This window comes from Rattus rattus, chromosome 3 (genome assembly GCF_011064425.1).
Source record: "Rattus rattus isolate New Zealand chromosome 3, Rrattus_CSIRO_v1, whole genome shotgun sequence".
Lineage (NCBI taxonomy): Eukaryota > Metazoa > Chordata > Mammalia > Rodentia > Muridae > Rattus > Rattus rattus.
The window spans coordinates 64,701,613-64,721,166 of record NC_046156.1 but is presented as its reverse complement, the minus strand read 5'-3'; the positions used below and the strand labels follow the sequence as shown (position 1 = coordinate 64,721,166).

General features: G+C 38.7%; 1 protein-coding gene across 1 annotated transcript in view; it reads left to right on the top strand.

Moving 5' to 3' along the window:
* The first annotated feature begins 5,501 nt into the window (after positions 1–5,501).
* Ash1l (ASH1 like histone lysine methyltransferase) overlaps positions 5,502–19,554 on the top strand; it is a 115,371-nt gene continuing 101,318 nt past the window's right edge. The window contains exons 1-2 of the mRNA XM_032898040.1: positions 5,502–5,931; positions 8,250–8,765. Of these exons, the coding sequence (XP_032753931.1) occupies positions 5,878–5,931; positions 8,250–8,765 (570 nt within the window). The 5' untranslated portion in view covers positions 5,502–5,877. The remainder of the gene's footprint in view (positions 5,932–8,249; positions 8,766–19,554) is intronic.

The window sequence follows — 19,554 nt, the reverse complement described above, 5'->3', positions numbered from 1 at the left end:
CTCTCTCTTTTTTCCTCCATCTTTATTAACTTGAGTATTTCTTATTTACATTTCAATTGTTATTCCCTTTCCTGGTTTCCGGGCCAGCAGCCCCAACCCCTCCCCTTCCCATTCTATATGGGTTTTCCCCCCCCATCCTCCCCTTATTACCACCCCCCCCCCAACAACCCGTTCACTGGGTGTTCAGTCTTGGCAGGACCAAGGGCTTCCCCTTCCACTGGTGCTCTTACTAGGATATTCATTGCTACCTATGAGGTTGGAGCCCAGGGTCAGTCCATGTATAGTCTTTAGGTAGTGGCTTAGTCCCTGGAAGCTCTGGTTGGTTGGCATTGTTGTTCATAAGGGGTCTCGAGCCCCTTCAAGTTCTTCCAGTCCTTTCTCTGATTCCTTCAACGGGGGTCCTGCTCTCAGTTCAGTGGTTTGCTGCTGGCATTCGCCTATGTATTTGCTGTATTCTGGCTGTGTCTCTCAGGAGAGATCTACATCCGGTTCCTGTCAGCCTGCACTTCTTTGCTTCTTCCATCTTGTCTAGTTTGGTGACTGTATATGAACATATATCTCTCTTAAGATGGCTGACAACTATAGCTGATATGAATGCAAGTTCTACCAACAATTAGTATTTGATTCTTGTTTCTAGTTTTTAACGATTACATTTATTTGTTTACTTAGTGTGTATGTGTGCACGCTCACACACTTGGAATGCACAGGTCAGAGGCTAACCCTCAGAACTCAGTTCTTGTAGGTTTTCAGGCTTTACTGCAAGGTCCTTTTCTGTCTGTGCCATCTCGACGAATTTGGTTTCTATCTCTTGTTATGTTTTAGTTCCATAGTAAATAAGGCATGAGTTGTTCACTTAATATTTGACTCTATGTTTTGTCTTGTTTTCTGTATGAGGTACCTAGTCATTCTTACTCAAACAGTTTTGTTTGTCTCAAGGAGGACAGTATGTCAATTATAAATTAGTTTTGTTTTGGCTTCTCAGTGTAAATGGTATTGTTTGAAATTTGGAAAGGACATTTTTAAGGTTTCCTAGTTCTGCACTGCTGAAATGAAGACTCCATAGTTCAAGTATTTTCTGACTAAGTCCAACAGGGCAAAATGGAAAAAATTTAAAAGATATCTTTGAAAAGAAGAAATGAAAAATTGATGTTTGAAAAATAGGGCTCAAAGGGATTATTGAATCAGTCATGTAGAATAATCACCAGGTAAACATTCTGTGTTTTCAGAGGTGATCTGAAGGTACAAATCTTAAACAAGTAGAGATTTCATGTCCAACTAAATGATAAACACAGGTTAGGAAGTTAATATTTAGATGCAAAGAGATAAAAATAATGAGTAGTTACTTTTTTTAAAGCTATTTGTTTTGTATGCATGCGTTTAATTTTGAGGAAGGAAAAGTCAAGTAATAATAGAACAAAGTTAGGATTTTGATTAACAAGGTTTTTTGTTTTGTTTTGTTTTTTGTTGTTTATGGTTTTTGGTTTTTCAAGACAGGCTATTGTGTAGGCTATTCTGGAACTCACAGGCTGACCTTGTCCTTAGAGAACATCTGCCCCTGCCTCCCCAGTGCTATGATTAAAGATGAGTGCCACCACTTCTAGGCAACAAGTAAGTATTTCTTAAATGCTCCTATGTCAGTTAAAAATAAGTTTTAATTCAATTAATTGGGCTGGATGGAGGGGCACATGCCTTGGCACTTGGGGGCAGAGTTATGCAGACCTCTGAGTTTGAGGCAGCTTGGTCTACATGGTTCCAGGACAGCCAGAGTTACATAGTAAGACCCTGTCTCATAAAAAGGGTGTGTGTGTGTGGGGGGGGGGTTGGCTAGATGGCTCAGTGGTTAAGAGCTTACAGGGCCATAGCAGAGCTTGACTCCTAGCACTTTCGTTGGGCATCTCACAACCACTTCCAGTCCAGGGAGTCTGATGCCTTTGGACTGTATAGGTACCTGCACTCAGACATACACATAATTTAAGATAAAATGAACCTTTAAATGCAAAACAACCAATAAGAGTTAGTGAGATGGCTCAGGTAGTTCAAAATGCTTGCCACCTCACCTGAAGGAACACACATTGAAAGGCGAGAACTAACTCCTTCAAGCTGATCTCTGATATCCATGTTGCATATGTATGCCCGCCTCGATATAAGTAAATAAAGTGTAATTAAAAAAAAAGAGTCTTAGAATTGTCCTAACAAGGGTTGGGGATTTAGCTCAGTGGTAGAGCGCTTGCCTAGGAAGCGCAAGGCCCTGGGTTCGGTCCCCAGCTCCGAAAAAAAGAACCAAAAAAAAAAAAAAAAAAAAAATTACATAAGAATTGTCCTAACAAGTGTTTGGATAATTGTGCAAGACTGCTAAGTTACTCAAAATTTTCTTTCTTAGGCTGTAGAGATGGCTCATTGGTTAAGAGTACTTTCTGCTCTTGCAGAGGACCTAAGTTCAGGTCCCAGAACCCACCTAATGGCTCACAATCATCTGTAACTCCTGTTCCAGGGAATCTGACTCCCTCTCCTGACTTCTTAGGCCACTAGGCTTGGATACAACTATTCACACTCAAACACTCAAACTTTAATAAAATATTAAAACAGTCTCCATCCTACATTTATTTATTTATTTATTTATTTAGAGATGGCATCTCACATTGTGTAGTCTTGGATAATCTTAAACTCATTGTACAGCTCAAGTTGGCCTAAACTTATGGCAGACCTCCTACCTAAGCTATGCAGTGTGAGATTAAAGGTGTCAGTCAGTATGTCAGAAAGGAAACACTTTCCTTCAGTTGTTTATGCATTCATTCATCAGTCAACTAACTACAGGTTTTCAGTGCTCCCATATTTTGTACTATGTTGTGGGAAAGGGACAGAGACATACATTTTCTTTGTTGTTTTTTGAGACAGGGTTTCTCTGTATAGTCCTGTCTGCCTAAGAACTTGCTCAGTACATAAGGCTGGTCTTGAACTCAGAGATCACCTGCTTCTGCCTCCTGGATGCTGGAATTAAAGGCATGCACAACTATGCCTGGCCAATGCATTTCAATTTTTAAAAAATGTTATTATGCATGCACATAGCTTTCATACATACTTCAAGAGAGAATGGATGTCAGAGGACAGCTTCCAAGAGTGAGTTCTCGCCTTTTGCCTTGTTGAGGCGGTCTTATTTCTGCACGATGGTAACTCTAGACTAGGTAGGTAGCAATTTCTGATTTTCCTGTGTCAGACTCCTATCTCACCTTAGAAGTGCTTCATTTTGGGGTACAGCCAGTTACATAGTGAGACCCTGTCTCATAAAAAGGGTGTGGTGGGTGTGAATGGGGGCCGCCCCCAGAATGCTGGAATTGTGGTGAGCCAGTGACCTGGGCACGGTGATACATACTTTTAATTCCAGCATTCGGGAAGCAGAGGCAGAGAGAGGTAGGTGAGCCTCTGAGTTTGAAGTCAGCATACATAGAAAGTTACAGGGTAGTCAAGGATATATAGTTTGATCTTGTTTTTGTTTTTTGTTTGGTTGTTTGGTTTTAAGTGGGCTTGTGAGATGGATGACTCAGCCAGTAAAGGTGCTGACTGCCAATGGTGCTTGCCCTAAGATTGATTCCTGAGACCCACAGACTGACTCCCTTCAGTGAATTTAACTTCTTTTGAGTTTGCTTGATAAAATTTAATAAACATAGTCATTGCCATTTGGTGACAGATGATTAGTTGTTTTACTATTTTTTAAGCTTTGTTTGGTTTTTCTCTGTGTATTCCTAACTGTCCTGGAACTCACTCTGTAGACCAGGCTGACCTCGAATTCACAGAGATCTGCCTGCTTCTGCTTCTGAAACGCTTAAGAGATGGTCAGGTGTTTGGTGCATAAGTATATCCCTTGAGGTCATAGCCCTAGCACTTAACAGTAGTGGAACTGTAACTTCTTGGGAGCGGGTGGGACAGGCAGATCCTTGGAATTCATTGGCCAGTTAGCCTAACCAAATCAGTGAGCTTTTAATCATGGTGGCTCAGCAGATAGAGGCAGGGCTCCTGCTGCTGAGATAATAACTTGAGTTTGATTCCTGGGATCCTCATGTTGAAGGAGAGAACCAACTTACAAAAGTTATCCTTTGATCGTAAAAAACTTATGCTATGCAATGGACATACTCACATGAATACACAGGGGGAGGGAGGAAGGGAGGGGATGAGGAATGAAGGAGAGAATGAATGAATGAATGAATGAATGAATAAATAAATAAATGGCAGAGCTTTTAAGGCAAACACCAAAAATGTTAACTTCAGGCCTTTAAGACATTCATGGGCATAGCTGTTTGTTCATATACTTTCACACTCAGATGAAACACCCTAGTCCACCTCTCTTATTTGCATGCATACATTTAATAGATCTATGAAGGTAGTGGTTGAATGGTTGGAGAAATACTAGGAAGGTTAATAGAATTCCAAATGTAGCAGAGAGGAGTAAAAATCAGGTCCGAAAATTATTTAAAGGCAGTATGATGCATCTAAGAAAAACCAGGCCAACCTGTCTGATCCTTAAATGGTAGACTTGACTCTTTTATTGGCTATAAAGACTGTTTTTTTCATCTATAAAAAGGTATAATAGTAAGTACCTCATGGTGATAGACTTAAGTTAGCTATATAAATAAAGCCTTAGTATAGAGCTGTGCATATATTAAAAGCTCAGTGAAACATTAGGGATTTTAATTTTAAGTTATAAGTGTTAAACTTATTATCAGGACTCATTGTAGTACTTATAAGGTTTATGATAAATTTTATATTGCTTTGCTAAATTGTGTCTTATCAAAGCATGGTTGTTTCCATCCCATTTCTGATAGTAGTCAAGGTACCCAAGCAGAGAGTGATCTTCCACATATACATGCGGTTAAATTGTCATTGTGAGTTTGTACCAGAGACCAAAGCATTGCTTGCCTGTCTTCCTTCTCTCACTCCTTCCTTCCCTCCCTGTGTTGGAGTCGACCCTTTTCCATGTTAGGCAAGTGCTATGCTAAGCACTACCCACAGCCTCATAACACTGAATTAACGTGCGTTTATGTATTCATTAATGCGTGTTTCTGTGAGAGTGTATATTATTTGAAGGCAATTAAACCCACTGAGCTGTGTCCTTGGCCTTTTTATTTTATCAGATCTATTGCTCGTCACTTGTATGCGGGATTATTGTGGCAGTAGGTAGAGGGAGGTGCTCACTTGAGAGAAGAAATAGGGTATGATTATGAAGAACAAGTTCGAGTTGTTTCCATTCAGACATTTTACATATATGTAGTAGAAGTTGTTTCTTTGTTTTGTTTTGTTTTTCTCTTTCATGTAGCCCAAGTTGCCTTGAAATTGCTATATATGACCTAGAATTCCCGCTTCTCCTTCCTAAGTGCTGGAATTGCAGAAGTATGTCACTATATGCAGTTGTTGTTTTTTTGTTTTTGTATTTGATGGTAGGAAAGACAGCAAACAACATTTATAAAATGGTGATATCAAAAAATTCTTAAGTAATTCTACCATATTGTCAGATTATCATATTTTTGTAGTTATATTAATGTATACCTACTGATTAATTTCCCAGTTTGTTCATAGTGGTGTGAACATGATGGTATATGTTAAAGGACTCTGCCATGACCCTAGTGTCGGCTTTCATTTCTGCTTATTAGGGGGAGGGTAGTCTTATGTCCTCTTACTGTCTCCCTCCAAGGATGACCTTGAACTTCTGATTGCCCTGCCTCTCCCCTCCCAGTGCTGGAACTTGATGTGTATTAGGCAAGCACTCTTATCAGCTGACCCATATCCTTTTAACTTTCTTTTTAGTTCCACTAGTTTCTTCTGGATTGTTCAGAGATGTGAACATGTAAACCACAAAACTACATTCAAAATGAATGTTGAATTTGAATGAATGTTTCTTTGAGCAGAAAAGCAACAGTTCTTAATTCTTTATTTCTCTTTGTAAGTATTTTAAATTAAATATACTATAGAAAGAAACAGAATGAGTTACACATAACATGCACTCTTTTTTTTTTTTTTTTCTTTTTTTCCTTTTTTCAGAGCTGGGGACCGAACCCAGGGCCTTGCGCTTGCTAGGCAAGCGCTCTACCACTGAGCTAAATCCCCAACCCCATAACATGCACTCTTAATTCTGGATAGAATCCCCAAAATAGAAAGAGTGTCATTCATAAGCAACATTACTCAGACATTTAAAACCTATTTCTGTTGTCGCTGTCCTGGCGTATGGGCATAATCTCAGTTCTTAGGAGGGTGAAGCAGAAGGATCACGAGTTCAAGGCCAGGGAACCACTGTCAGGACAGTGAGAACAAAAGCTCTGCAGTCGCATCTGAGACATCAGTGACAGGAGTTTTAGGCGGAGGCGTTGGTTTTATACTTTGTCCATTTATTTTTATTTTTTTACTTTTTAGATAGTGTAATATTGATTGAATGAACCAACACTGATATGTTAAAACCTTTTGGAAAAGTGCGAACATAATTCATAGAAATTCTGATAATTAAAACTAAAATCAAATTTAGGTCAGGTTTTGTAAACATTGCTAAAAGTTTTCAGTTTCGGGGATTTCAGGATTCTGAATCTATTATGAAAACCAGTGGAGCTTAAAACATTTTACATTATAAAAAATTGGGGGATAGGTTTCTTTTTAAGTATTGGAGGCCTGGATCTTTACTCAGTCATGTGTTTTGTTGTTTTCTTCCTGGGTGTTGTTTTTTTTTTTTTGAGACAAGGTCTCACTAAATCGTCCTTTCTGGCCATGAACCGGAAGTGTTGCCTTTTCAGAGCGCTCAGGGTTTGGCATCATCTGCACGTCCATCTCATAGGGCTTCATTTTTCACACTGCTGATGATTCTACTCAGGGTCTCGCTCATGCCAGACAAATGATACAGATAACCCGCCATCCCAGACACATGCGTGACATCACAGCAAGCCTGTCAGTCCTCAAGAGCACAGACTTGCAAGGGCTTTTGTTTTTGCAGAGGCCTCAGGTTGGATTCCAAGCCCTCCTGTTGTGACTGGTGGCCATCTGTAATTCCAGGTCTGGGGATCGGATACCCTTTTCTGTTTTTGATGAGCACCAGGCTCACAACCATTTGTCATGGGGTATGATGCCCTCCTCTGGTGTGTCAGAAGACAGCAACAGTGTACTCACACATACATAAAATAAATCTTTTTTTTAAAAAAAATGGTTGAACACCGAAATTGACCAAAAGCTAGTAAAATAATTCTTTAATTTTTTTTTTTTTTTTTTTTTTTTTGGTTCTTTTTTTCGGAGCTGGGACCAAACCCAGGCCTTGCGCCTTCCTAGGCAAGCGCTCTACCACTGAGCTAAATCTCAACCCCAATTCTTTAATTTTAATCAAATGGATTTTGCTTAAAAATGAAAAATAGATTCATTTAAAATTGAATGTTTATGCCAGGCATAGTGATGTTCATTGTAACCTACCATTCTGGAGGCTGAAGAAGGAGGGTTTTGAGCTTAATAGTCTGACTCTGTCCTACATGGTGAGAGGGGGGAACAGATTTAAAATAACAAAGTTATTTCCAGATTGTATTTGAGTTTGGAATTGAGTTGCAAAAACTTCTTGGTTGGTTTGTAATGGTTTTCAGTTTATTTTTTTGAGTCTGGACTTCTCAATGTAGACCTGACTGTCCTGCAACTTACTCTGTAGACCAGGCTAGCCTTGACTTTATAGATCCACCTGCCTCTGCCTCTGAACTGTTGGGATTAAAGATGACCACTGTGCTAGGCAAAGATCAGTCTTAGCTATATGACAAGTTCAAGGCTAACCTGGGTTACATGAGACTCTTTGTTAAAAAAACAAGACACATGCACATGCACCTGCACACAGAGGAGGGAAAGGAAAGAGAAAGGAGAAGGGTCTCCCTGAGCTAGCCTCAAACTTGAGATCCTCTTGTCTTAGCTCCTGAAGTGCTGTGATTTAGGAACGGGCCTGCAGGCTCTGCTGTTAACAGTGATTCTAAAATTTGAGTTGTGCTGTAGTATTGTAGCTTATTCATATCTATAGAACAATGAAAGGAAATATGACATTTCAAGTGAATTTACAAGTAAATGATTTGTATGTATTCTAAATACATTTTGATTTAACTGACACACATATAAAACTGATATATATGAGTGTGTGTATAAATGATATATGTGTGTGTAAATGATATGTGTGTAAATGATATGTATGTGTTATTGCTCCTTTCTTATGTTAATTATTTTCTGATAAATTTTTGTTATGATCTCTCCTGCAGGGAAAGAGATGCTGGTTGCAAGTTTTGGAAAACCCTATTTTGTATGGAAGAGTGTTCTGTAAAGGTTTTGTGAGATCGCTCAGCAATAGTGCACTTGTGATGGACCCTAGGAATACTGCTATGTTAGGATTGGGTTCTGACTCCGAAGGGTTTTCAAGAAAGAGTCCTTCTGCCATCAGTTCTGGCACTCTGGCCAGCAAGAGAGAAGTAGAAATAGAGGGTAACACAGACGAAGAGGATCCTCGCAAGCGGAATCGAGAAAGGGCCATAGAAGCAGGAAAAGACGATGGTTTGACAGATGCACAGCAACAGTTTTCAGTGAAAGAAACAAACTTTTCAGAGGGAAATTTAAAATTGAAAATTGGCCTTCAGGCTAAGAGAACTAAAAAGCCTCCAAAGAACTTGGAGAACTATGTATGTCGCCCTGCCATAAAAACAACTGTCAAGCACTCAAGGAAAGCACTTAAAAGTGGGAAGATGACAGATGAGAAGAATGAACACTGCCCTTCAAAATGGGTGAGCGGACTTCAATACTTGGATTTCTCTACTAATCTTTATTTATACTAGAGACATATTCCAGAAGTTTGATTCTAATCTTTAGTTATTTCTAAATGGGCTGTGTTTTGAAGTTTCTTAGTTTGTAAGTATGTGTGGGGAATGCCACGTCATGCACGTAGAGGTCAGAGGGCAACTTGGGTATCAGTTGTCTCCTTCCACCTTCACATGGTTTCTGGGAATTGAATTCAGGGCAGTCTTTCAAGACAAGCGCCTTTACCAGCTGAGCCCTCTTACAGGTACATATGTATTTCTGTATTTTTATTTGTAAAATTAAGATGTGTTAATAGGGGCATATTCAGATTGTTGCTCCTAATGTGACAGTGGAAAAAAGTTGGAGATTATTTTTTGGAAATCTAGATTTGAATCTTGCCTTTCTATTTCCAGTAATGAAGGCATGAACATATTAACAGAGAAATTAAACTGAGGCTCAGATACAGAAGGTTATCCTAGCACCTTTCTTTTAACATGGTTGGCAAGATGTGATTCACTAACAATAGTGAAAGCTCAAAAAAAAAAAAAAAAAAGGTTGAACCATGTGCCTGCTGCCCACAAAATCCAGAATTAAGTGTTGGATTCCTTGGAAAATTGAGGTTACAGACAGTGGATGTCAGAGGATCACTTGTGGTTAGTTGTTGGTTCTGGGGATTGAATTCACGTTCTCAGGCTTGCTTACCCTTACCCCCAAAGTCATCTTGCCAACCCTTTGATTGTTTAGTTTCCTTTAGATATTATTATCTAAAGTAATTGATATATAATTTGCCATGTGTGTAGTCTTCGATTTTTTTTTTTTTTTTTTTTTTGAGCTGGGGACCCGAACCCAGGCCTTGCGCTTCCTGAGGCAAGCGCTCTAACCACTGAGCTAAATCCCCAACCCCTAGTCTTCGATTTTTAAATTGCTTTGTGAGCTTGGATGTAGTTCAGTTTGTAAAGTGGCTCTGAAGCATGCATGACACCTGTATGAAATCTGCAGCACTGGGTACAAAAATTTTTTAATTATTTTTTATTTATAACTGTTCTTACTATTTAAGCTTAGGCTCACCTCAGACTTGCTGTATATACCAGGCTACCCTCAAACTCAAGATCCCCCTGCCTTATCCTTTTTGGTGCTATGATTGTAGGCATGGTAAGCACATATCTCTGTGCACAGCCTTGGTCTTTACTTGTGGTGTCTGGATTTGATACATCATTTGAAAAACTTTTTTTACTTATTCATTGGCAGTTTTATACACATATAGAATATATTATCACATCCATTTCCAGCTCTGTCTTCCACTTCAATACATGTTCTTTCTACTTTTATTTCTCCTCCTCCTTCTGGTTTCTTTGTGCATGCGCCTGTAAGTGTAGATGTCCTTGCAGGCCAGAGGTGTAGGATCTCCCTGGAGTTGGAGTTAAAGGTGGTTGTGTCCACCCCATGTGAGTGCTGGGAACTGAACTTGGATATTGTGAAAAAGGAAGTATGTGTTCTTAACTGGTGAGACATTTCCCTATGATGTCCCAACCCCTGTTTTAGGATGCTGTGAGTAAGCTTGTTTCTCTGATTTCTTTTTTAGAGTGTTGGTGGTTGATATATAAGAAGGCTATTGTTTTTTGTTTGTTTGTTTGTTTGTTTGTTTTTCTTTTCTTTTTTTTTTTCCAGAGCTGGGGAGCGAACCCAGGGCCTTGCGCTTGCTAGGCAAGCGCTCCACCACTGAGCTAAATCCCCAACCCCTGTTTGTTTTTTATTTGATTTAGTTGTTTCTTGCCATTTTGCTTAAGATGTTTATCAGTTCTCAAAGTTTTTTGATGAGGCTTTAGGGATTCTTTGGTGTATATATAGTCATATCATCTCAAACAGAGATACTTTCACTTCTTCCCTTCCTTTTTGTATCCCTTTTATTTGCTTGTCTTACTGATCTAAGACCTCCAGGTAGTGGAGAAAGTGGACATCCTTGTCTTAATCCTAATTTTAGTGGAAATGCTGTTGAAGGCCCGCCCCCAATATAATGTTTATAGCTTTTACTTATTTTAGAAATATTCCTTCTATTAAGAGTTTCCCTCTCCCCCTACCACTCCCTCCCTCCTCCACCTCCAGGGTTTCACCCTGTAGTAATGGCTGCTGGTAAATTCAGAGATCCACCTCCCTCTGCTTCCTGAGTGCTAGGATTAAAGGCATACACCACAGTGCCCAACTCTTCAGAACTTTTACCATGAAAGTTGTTGCGTTTTGTCAAGTTGGTTTTTTTAATGTATTTATTGAGATGGCTGTGATGGCTATGTGATTTCTACTCTTAAATCAATTTATTGACTTACATATTGAATCCTCCCTCATCTATGGAATAAACCAAACTTTATCTTGGTAAATGACCTTTTTCTCTTTAAAAGGTTTGTTTTTATGTGTATATGTGTGTGGTTGTTTCCCAGGTGTGTGGGTGCTCCTGAATGCCAGAAGAGGGGTAGATTGTTCCGTGGAGTTGGTATCAGGTGGTATGGATCAGTGGGTGTTGAGCACTAAATGCCAGTCCTTTGCAAGAGCATTAGAACCTCTTAACTGCTGAGCCAACTTTCCAGCCACTTCCCCTGTTATTTTATGGAATTTGAGAAGCATTGGTGTTATATCTTTGAAGATCTGGTAAAATTCACCAGTGAATCCAAGTCTGCCCTTTTTAGCTGAGTGAGGATTTTTTTTTTTTTTTTTTTTTAAAGATTTATTCATTTTATTATATATAAGTACACTGTAGCTGTCTTCAGTGTACACCAGAAGAGGGCATCGGATCTCTTTACAGATGGTTGTGAGCCACCATGTGGTTGCTGGGAATTGAACTCATGACCTCTGGAAGAGCAGTCGGGTGCTCTTAACCACTGAGCCATCTCTCCAGCCCCTGAGTGAGGATTTTTTTGGGGTTGGGGGAGTGAGAGAGTTTCCTTGCGCAGCCATGGCTGTCTAGAACCTACTCTGTAGACTAAAGACATGCACCACTACTTCCTGTTTTTATCTCACTGCTACAGATATGTTTACAGTTTTCAATCTCATTAGTAGCTGATAATGCATCTGGAAATTAATTTCTTTTAGATTTCCCAATTGGTGGAATGTGTTTTAAAGATAAGACCTAAATGATATTCTGAATTTTATTGGTATCCATTGTAATGGTTTCATTTTCAGATCTGATTTAATTAACTTTGATCTTTTCTTTTTTGGTTAGTTTGGTTTCAGGTTTTCTATCTTGTTAAGTAACCAATTTTTCTATCTTTTTTTTTTTTTTTTAAGCACCAAATTTTGTTTCTATCTTTTTAAGAACCACTTTTTGTTTATTTTTTTTCTTTCTTTCTTTCTTTTTTTTTTTTTTTTTTTTTACTATATATTGCTCTTGTTAGATTCCATTTCGTTAATTTATGCCCAAATCTTAATGATTTCCATCTATCTACTGTTTGGGGGGTTTCACTTGTTTTTCTTTTTCTATGGTGATCATTTGTTTGTTAATGTAAACACTTAAAAGCTACAAACTTCCCTTTATGACTGTTTTTCTTATACTCTGTCAGTTGGTGTATTGGGGTTTTTTGCAATTTTAATAAAAGTTTCTTCTTGATTTCTTGAAGGACCTATTCATTATTCAATAGTGTGTTGTTTAATCTCAGTAAATTTGTGTCTGTTCTAGGGTTTCTCTTTCTCTGTTGTGCTGTGGGCCCTAATATCTGCTCTGTTTTAGAGAAAGTTCTATTGGCTTCTGAGAAGAATGTGTTGTGCAGTGTTAGAATGGGATGCTCTACAGACAGGCATCTGCTGGGATCGTTTGACTTAGGATGTCATTTAACTCAGATGTCTCTCTCCTTACTTTTTGTTGGGAACACCTGTCAGTCAGTGAAAATTGAGTATTAAAGTTGCCACTGCCATTGTGTTTGATGAACCTGTGACTTTACAGGTATTATAATTTGTTTTATGAAACTGGGTGCACCTGTGTTTGCAGTATATTTGTTTAGTATCTTAATGTCCCATTTGATGGAACGTTCTCTTAATCAGTTTATTTTGTCTGACACCTGCTTCATTTCCAGGTCTGTTTGCCTGGAACACCTTTTTCCTCCTTCCACAGGAGGCAGTGTGTCCGTCTTTTGTGGTAACATACATTTCTTAGAGCAATTGACAGTCTACCAGTCTCTTTCTTTTGATTGGGGAGTTGAAAGCATTTAATGGTCAGAGTTACTGAGCAGTATGTGCTAGTGCCTATCATTTAGCTGATTTTGTATTGTTTGATCTTTTTTCTTCTTCTGGCTGAACTATTACACTAGCAGGATTTATTCTTTCCAGTGGCTTCATGGATGGAGTTATTTTTCTTTCCAGTCTAAAGGATTCCTTCAAGTATTTTCTGTAGAGCTTTCGTAACCTGTTTTTTTGTTTTTGTTTTTTTTTTTTAATAGAGTGTTCTTATTTTTCCTTCAGTTATAACAGATAGTTTTGCTGAGCATAGTAGTAGTTTGGGGTGGCAGTTGTCTTTCAGAACTTCAGACCCTCTGTGCAGGTCTCCTGGTTTGTAAGGCTCCAGCTCACTGGTCTGTCTGAACGGGCATGCCGTGTGTGCCTTGCTGCTCTACTCTGTGTATCTGTTGCTCTAGTTGTGATATGACCAGTGAGGTGCTTTCCTGGGGTGTTCAGGGTCCTAAATACCTCCTGCATATGGAGTGACATCTCCCTAACTCTGGGAAGTTTTTTGTTCTCATTTTAAAAAATGTTTTCCATGCCTTTAGAACCAGCTTCTCCTCTTTTTATACCTATTGTATTGCCCATAGATGTGGTCATCTCAGAATGTCACATGTCTTGACATTCCCACTTCTGTGTATTTTCTCTTCATCCTGTCCAGTTCTTCTGTGCTGTCTTTGAGATACTCTGTCTTCTCTTGATCCATTCTATAACTGAGACTTTGCACAGAGCCTTTTATTTGATTTATTATGTTTTTCTCTTTTGATCCCACATGAGTACGGCTCTGAGTAAAAGTTCCATACAGTACTACGGAGACATTGACATCTAAGCTATAAAATGCTGCATATTAAAATTATTTAGGAAAGACCACATTTAAAAATAAATTGACATGAGTTGTAGAAACTGTAAAAAGCAGAAAGTTTCCTATTGTTTATAATTTTAAAAACTGCATGGATCTTCACATAATTGGAATACAAGAGTATTTCCCTTTCAGAGCATCCCTTTTTACTTCACATGCAGTTACTATAGGATTTACTTGGTAATTGCATTGCAAGGAAACTATATGGGGAACTGCAGCCTCAGTGTTGTGTGTGGTTCTGGTGGCAGGGAGGGAAGGTTGCTAAGTCCTTTTTTGCTATCTCCTTTAGACTGTCCAGTGTATATAGAAAAAAATTTCTGCACTCCAAGTTTGTAAAAAATTTCCTACTCTCTTTATCTTTGCATTTTGCATTTTATGTAGTGTGTGTGTGTGTGTGTGTGTGTGTGTGTGTGTGTGTGTGTGTGTGTGTTGGGAGTAGTTTTCACATTAAAACAAAATAGAAACTGCTGAATCCCATCTTCCAACAAAATTGCTAAATTTCATTTAGATCTTTATTCATGTTTTGAATATAAGAGCAGGGATTGCAGAATTCTACTGAAGAAATTATAAGCAGATAGATAAACACCAAAGTAGGGAACATAGTACCTTTTCCTTTTAAACTCTTTTGCTTATGATTGAGCAATTATGACAGGAATTATCAAACAATTAGGAAATTTCCTAAGTATACTTCATAGTAACCTTGAGGTTGTTCTCCTCAGCCTTGTTTAAGAAGCAAATTTAAGTTTATTAAATTGAGAGACTAGGAAGATGGCTCATTGGTTAAGACTACTTTCTGCTCTTGCACAGGACCCAGGTTTGGGTCTCCTTACCCACGTGGCAGCTTACAAACCATCTGCCCTCCAATATCCTCTTTTGATCTCTGTGGGCATCACACATACAGAGTGCAATACACACACACACACACATATGCAGGGTAATATTCATACAGATAAAGTAAATTTTAAATAAAAAGATTACTAAATTATTACATTTCAAAAAATATAAAAATACAAGTTGGTATAGTAAAGAATGGGAGTGTGGGCGGGAGGCAAGTGTAGGCTTAAACATATTCCCAGGCTGAACTCTCCCTTGCCCTCTTGTGCTTAGTCTCTGCTTCTGTTGTGTGTATTTCTGTTTTGAAACTAACTGTAAGATTCTATTTATTTTTCTGTTAAGGTGACTTTTATTTTCAGCTTTTACATTTCATGTCACCACCCCTCCTTTCCCTCTTTGTCCAGAACTAGTTAATCGTTGGTCCTGGGGTCAAGGGCTGTCATGTCTATGCACTAGATAGTCATAGGATGTTGCCCGTGTAATATTTGCTTGTTTTCCTAGTTCATTTTTCTTGGCTTAACAGCTGAGCCATCTCTCTCCAGTCCTTAGTGTTCTTAGAATGTAGAATGGATAGGAAAGGGCTTATGTCTTGTCATTTGGTTTCTTATGTCAATGAGGTTTGAGGACTCTGAATGGTTTTTGTTTCATTCTTGTTCTTGATAAAGGACATCATTGTTGAACCAAATTGTTAGAAGGCATAACTTGAGAATTGAGCCTAAAAATCATTATTTAACTCAGTGATTCACATGTTGTTTTTTATAGTTGTCTAATCATATCTCTTATTTCATTTTAATGACTTGTAAATCATTCCAGAGTTGCTCACATGCAGATTACTTAGTAGGTGCAGATTACTAATTAATTCTGAAATACAGCTGCATGGTATTAAATGAAGACTTCTGAGGGAGAGTCCAGAATTAAATGCCTGTATAACAAAACCTAGAACTTGTGTGTGTGTCTGTGTGTGTCTGTGTGTGTGTGTGTCTGTGTGTGCCTGTTTAGGGTGTGCATGTGCCCCAGCTTGTGGAGGGCTATCAGAGGACAACATTGGAGTCAGTTCCCTCCTTGAAGCTTTATGTCAGTTCTACAGATAGAACTTGGGTCATTAGCAAGTTCCTGAGCCAGTTTGCCAGCCTGAGACCTGGGAGCTTTGGTGGAACCTGGCATGTAGAGAGTCATGGTAGCATGTATAATGGAGCAGAGGTTGTTTACTGACCGATCACTAGTCACTACAGTGCCTCAGGTTTGCAAGAGTTATGGAGCCCCTATGAGTAAGAGATGTATTAGGAAAGTTACCAGTGCCTTAGACAGGCATGCAGCATGGCAGTAACTCTTAGGAGAATTTAGGCTCAAAATTGAGAATCCCTTTTGGATTTCAAAAGAGAGAGAGGGGTTCCACACACACACATATATACTTGTATGGAGATGGCTCAGTAGTTAAAAATGTTTGCTTCTCTTCCAGAAAAACCTAAGTTTGGTTGCCAGTGCCCATGTTTGATTCATTGTAACTGCCTATAGCCAGCAGCATGGTACCTGGCTCCCTCTTCTGACCTCCACAGACCCTGTACTCATTTATACAAACCAACACAAACATAATAAACATAAATAAAAATAAAATCTTTTTTAAAAAAGTGATATATGCTTGTAATCAGGCTGACTGATTCCTGTGCAGAAGGCAAAAGGATTCTTTCTCAATATCTACATTGTGAGGAAGGAATGTGTGAGCTCAGAATGTGGAGAAAGTAGGGAGGAAGGGCCACGTTAGTTAATATGCCTTTATTATAAGGGGTGTGATACTAGTCACCTCTGAGAACTTGAAGTCTGCTAATCTGGTGCTTGTAGACAAAGTCAGTTATGAGGATGGAGAGAGAAAGAGGCTCCTGCAGTTGAGTGCGGCCCAAGTGTTCCTGAGCCCAAACCTAGCAGGCAGAAAGGGTATCTTATTCCTGTTCTGTTGCTGTGAAGTGAGACTGTGACCAAGGAGACTCACAAAAGAAAGCATTTAATTGGGAACTGCTTACATTTGCAGAGGCCTAGTTAATTATCATCATGGCAGGGAGCATGGCAGCAGTTAGACAAGTGTGGTGCTGGAGAAGGAGCTGAGAGCTGCATTCTCATTTGCTTGCAGGCAGAGAAAGAGAGACTGGATCTGGTGTGGGTTTTTGAAACTTCAAAACCCACGCTTAGTGACACTTCATCCAATAAGACCACATCTCCTAATCCTTCTCAAACAGTTACACTCCCTGATAACTAAGCTTTCAGATATATGAGTCAGTGGGGGCCATTTTTATTCAAACCACAACATAGGAATTTATAGAGGAACATGCCAAAAGTCCAGATTAAACCAAAAAAGTGTGTTCTTGAGGTCATTTTTATTTTGGGAATAGCTATAAAGTGGAATCTAAGGCTAGATTGATGGTTTTCTAGTTAAAAGAATTTACTGCTCTACCAGAAAACTGGAGTTCAGATCCAAGAACCCATATTGGGATCCAAGGAATCCGAAATTCACTTCTGGCCTTTGTGAGCATCTGCACACAAATTTTAAAAATAAATAAATAAAGCCAGGTTTGAAGACAAACCCATTATCCCATGAAGATTTTAAGTCACAGGCCAACCTGATTTACATGTATGTATACACACACACACACACACACACACACACACACACACACACACACACACACAAGCATGCACCCTGTCTCAACATACAAATAAAAAGTGTGTGTGGCAGGGATGAGGAAGAATCTTATATTTCTTTAAGTTAAATAGCAAGAAAACTTGCTGTTGAAGTTACTAATATATAATAATTTACATATTGTTATTGACATTATTATGTTGTATTTTCTGAAGAAATTAAGTTTCCTTTGCTAGTTTTGGCTTGCTCTTTTTTACACAGGGTTAGGAAAGTACATTATACAGTAAGTAAGATGGCATAGTAAAGGCACTGTGAGTTGAGCTCCATTTCTTGGAACCTACATAAAGGTAGAAAGAGAAAACTCACTCTACAATTGCTCTCTGGCCTCCACAAATGCACATGTTTCCATGAACTTGATTGTCTTAGGTAGCTGCTCTTCTGAGCTACATACCCAGCTCTTTTTTTTTCTTAACTTGCCAAATTTATTTGGTTCTGAATGATACTAACATGGTTACTTACTTATCAATAACCCTAATAGTATTTCAAAAACATTTTCTTCCTGTTTGTGTGTGTGTGGGCATGCTTACCTGGGCATACTCTTCAAGGTCAGAAGTTGATGGGTGTGGTCTTCTATTGCTCCAACTGGAACTGGAACTTACAGCTAGTCCCCAGGGTTGCCTGTCTCTGCCTCCTTTGCTCAGTTACAGATGTACATCTAGATTTATGTAAGCGTTGAAATCTGAATTTAGGTCTTGATGTTTATAAAATAAACACTCCATTCTCTGAACTGTCTTCTAAGCCCTCTTCTTTTTTTGTTTTGTAAAACATGGCCTCACTTAGCTTAGGATTAATTCAGATGTATGGCAATCTTCCTGCCTTGACCCTCCATATGCCAGATTGTAGGAATTATTATCATACCCACCTCAAAATACTTTTTAATACTATATTATTGATTTGCAATTAGATCACACTTGCTTCTATTATTTTGGATTTTCTAAAATTTGGGGGAATATTTATAACATTTAACCATATAAAATACCTTCCAATGAAAAGGCCATAAAATATATTAGATACACTAGGAGTAGTGGCCCATGGGTTTCATTTCAGCACTCAGTTGGCAGAGGTGTGTTCTCAGAGTTCTAGGACAACCTAGTCTACAAAGCCAGTTCCAGGTCATACTGGCTACACAGTGAGACCTCGTCTCAAAAAACAGAGCAGAACCAAACCAAACAAAAATTAGCTGGAGAGGTAGCTCATTGTCTAGCTCTTTCAGAGAACCTGTGTTCAGTTCCTAGTACCCACATGTCAGCTCACAACCCTCTGTGTGTCTAGTTTCAGAGGATCTGACGCCCTCTGTTGGTGTCCACGGGCCACAACTGGTATTGTTGTATACAGACAGACATACAGCCAAAACATATACATACAGTAATAAAATCATGCATTTATTTGTTTATTTATCTGTCTATTTACTTAGTCAGGGTGTAGAGAGACTCTGTGTAGTCCTGGCTATCTTGGAGATTTCTATGTAGACCAGGATGACCTCAAACTCAGATTTTTCTGCCTGTGCCTCCTGAATGCTGGGGTTAAAGGCATGCACTACCACACGGAACACTAAAATAATTTTTTAAAGAAACCAAATACAATGCCAGGCAGTGGTGGTGCACCTTTAATCCCAGCACTTGGGAGGCAGACACAGGTGCTTCTCTGAGTTTGAGGACAACCTGGTCTACAGAGAGGGTTCTAAGACAGCTAGGATGGCATAGAGCTATACCCTGTCTAGAGGACACCTCCTCCCTCTCCCAAAGAAACCAAATAAATAAATACAAATAAGATACATATACAAAATAACAGTATTCTCAATCATGTTTATAAATTTATTAATTTTCTCTTTTTCAGGTTTTTGTGCTTTATTATACATATATTCTATTTAATTTACTCATTTGGATTGTTTCAAAGTTTGCTATTAAAATTGATGATGCAGGCCTAGCTGGTGAAGGCACTTTTGGTGCTAAGCATGTCAACCCGAGTTAAAACAATGGAGACCATGTAGTAAACAATGGAGACCAATTCTTTAAGTTGTTCTTCCACAGACATATACACAGTAAATAAATAGTTAGGTAAAAACATCGTCCACATTCATGTCGTTAGTCAGAAGTAAGATAGAGAGTATTAATTTACTGTGTCAAAATTCATCACAATGTATCTAAAATGTATAGGTTTATATGATTGACAGCAAAGAAAATATATTAAG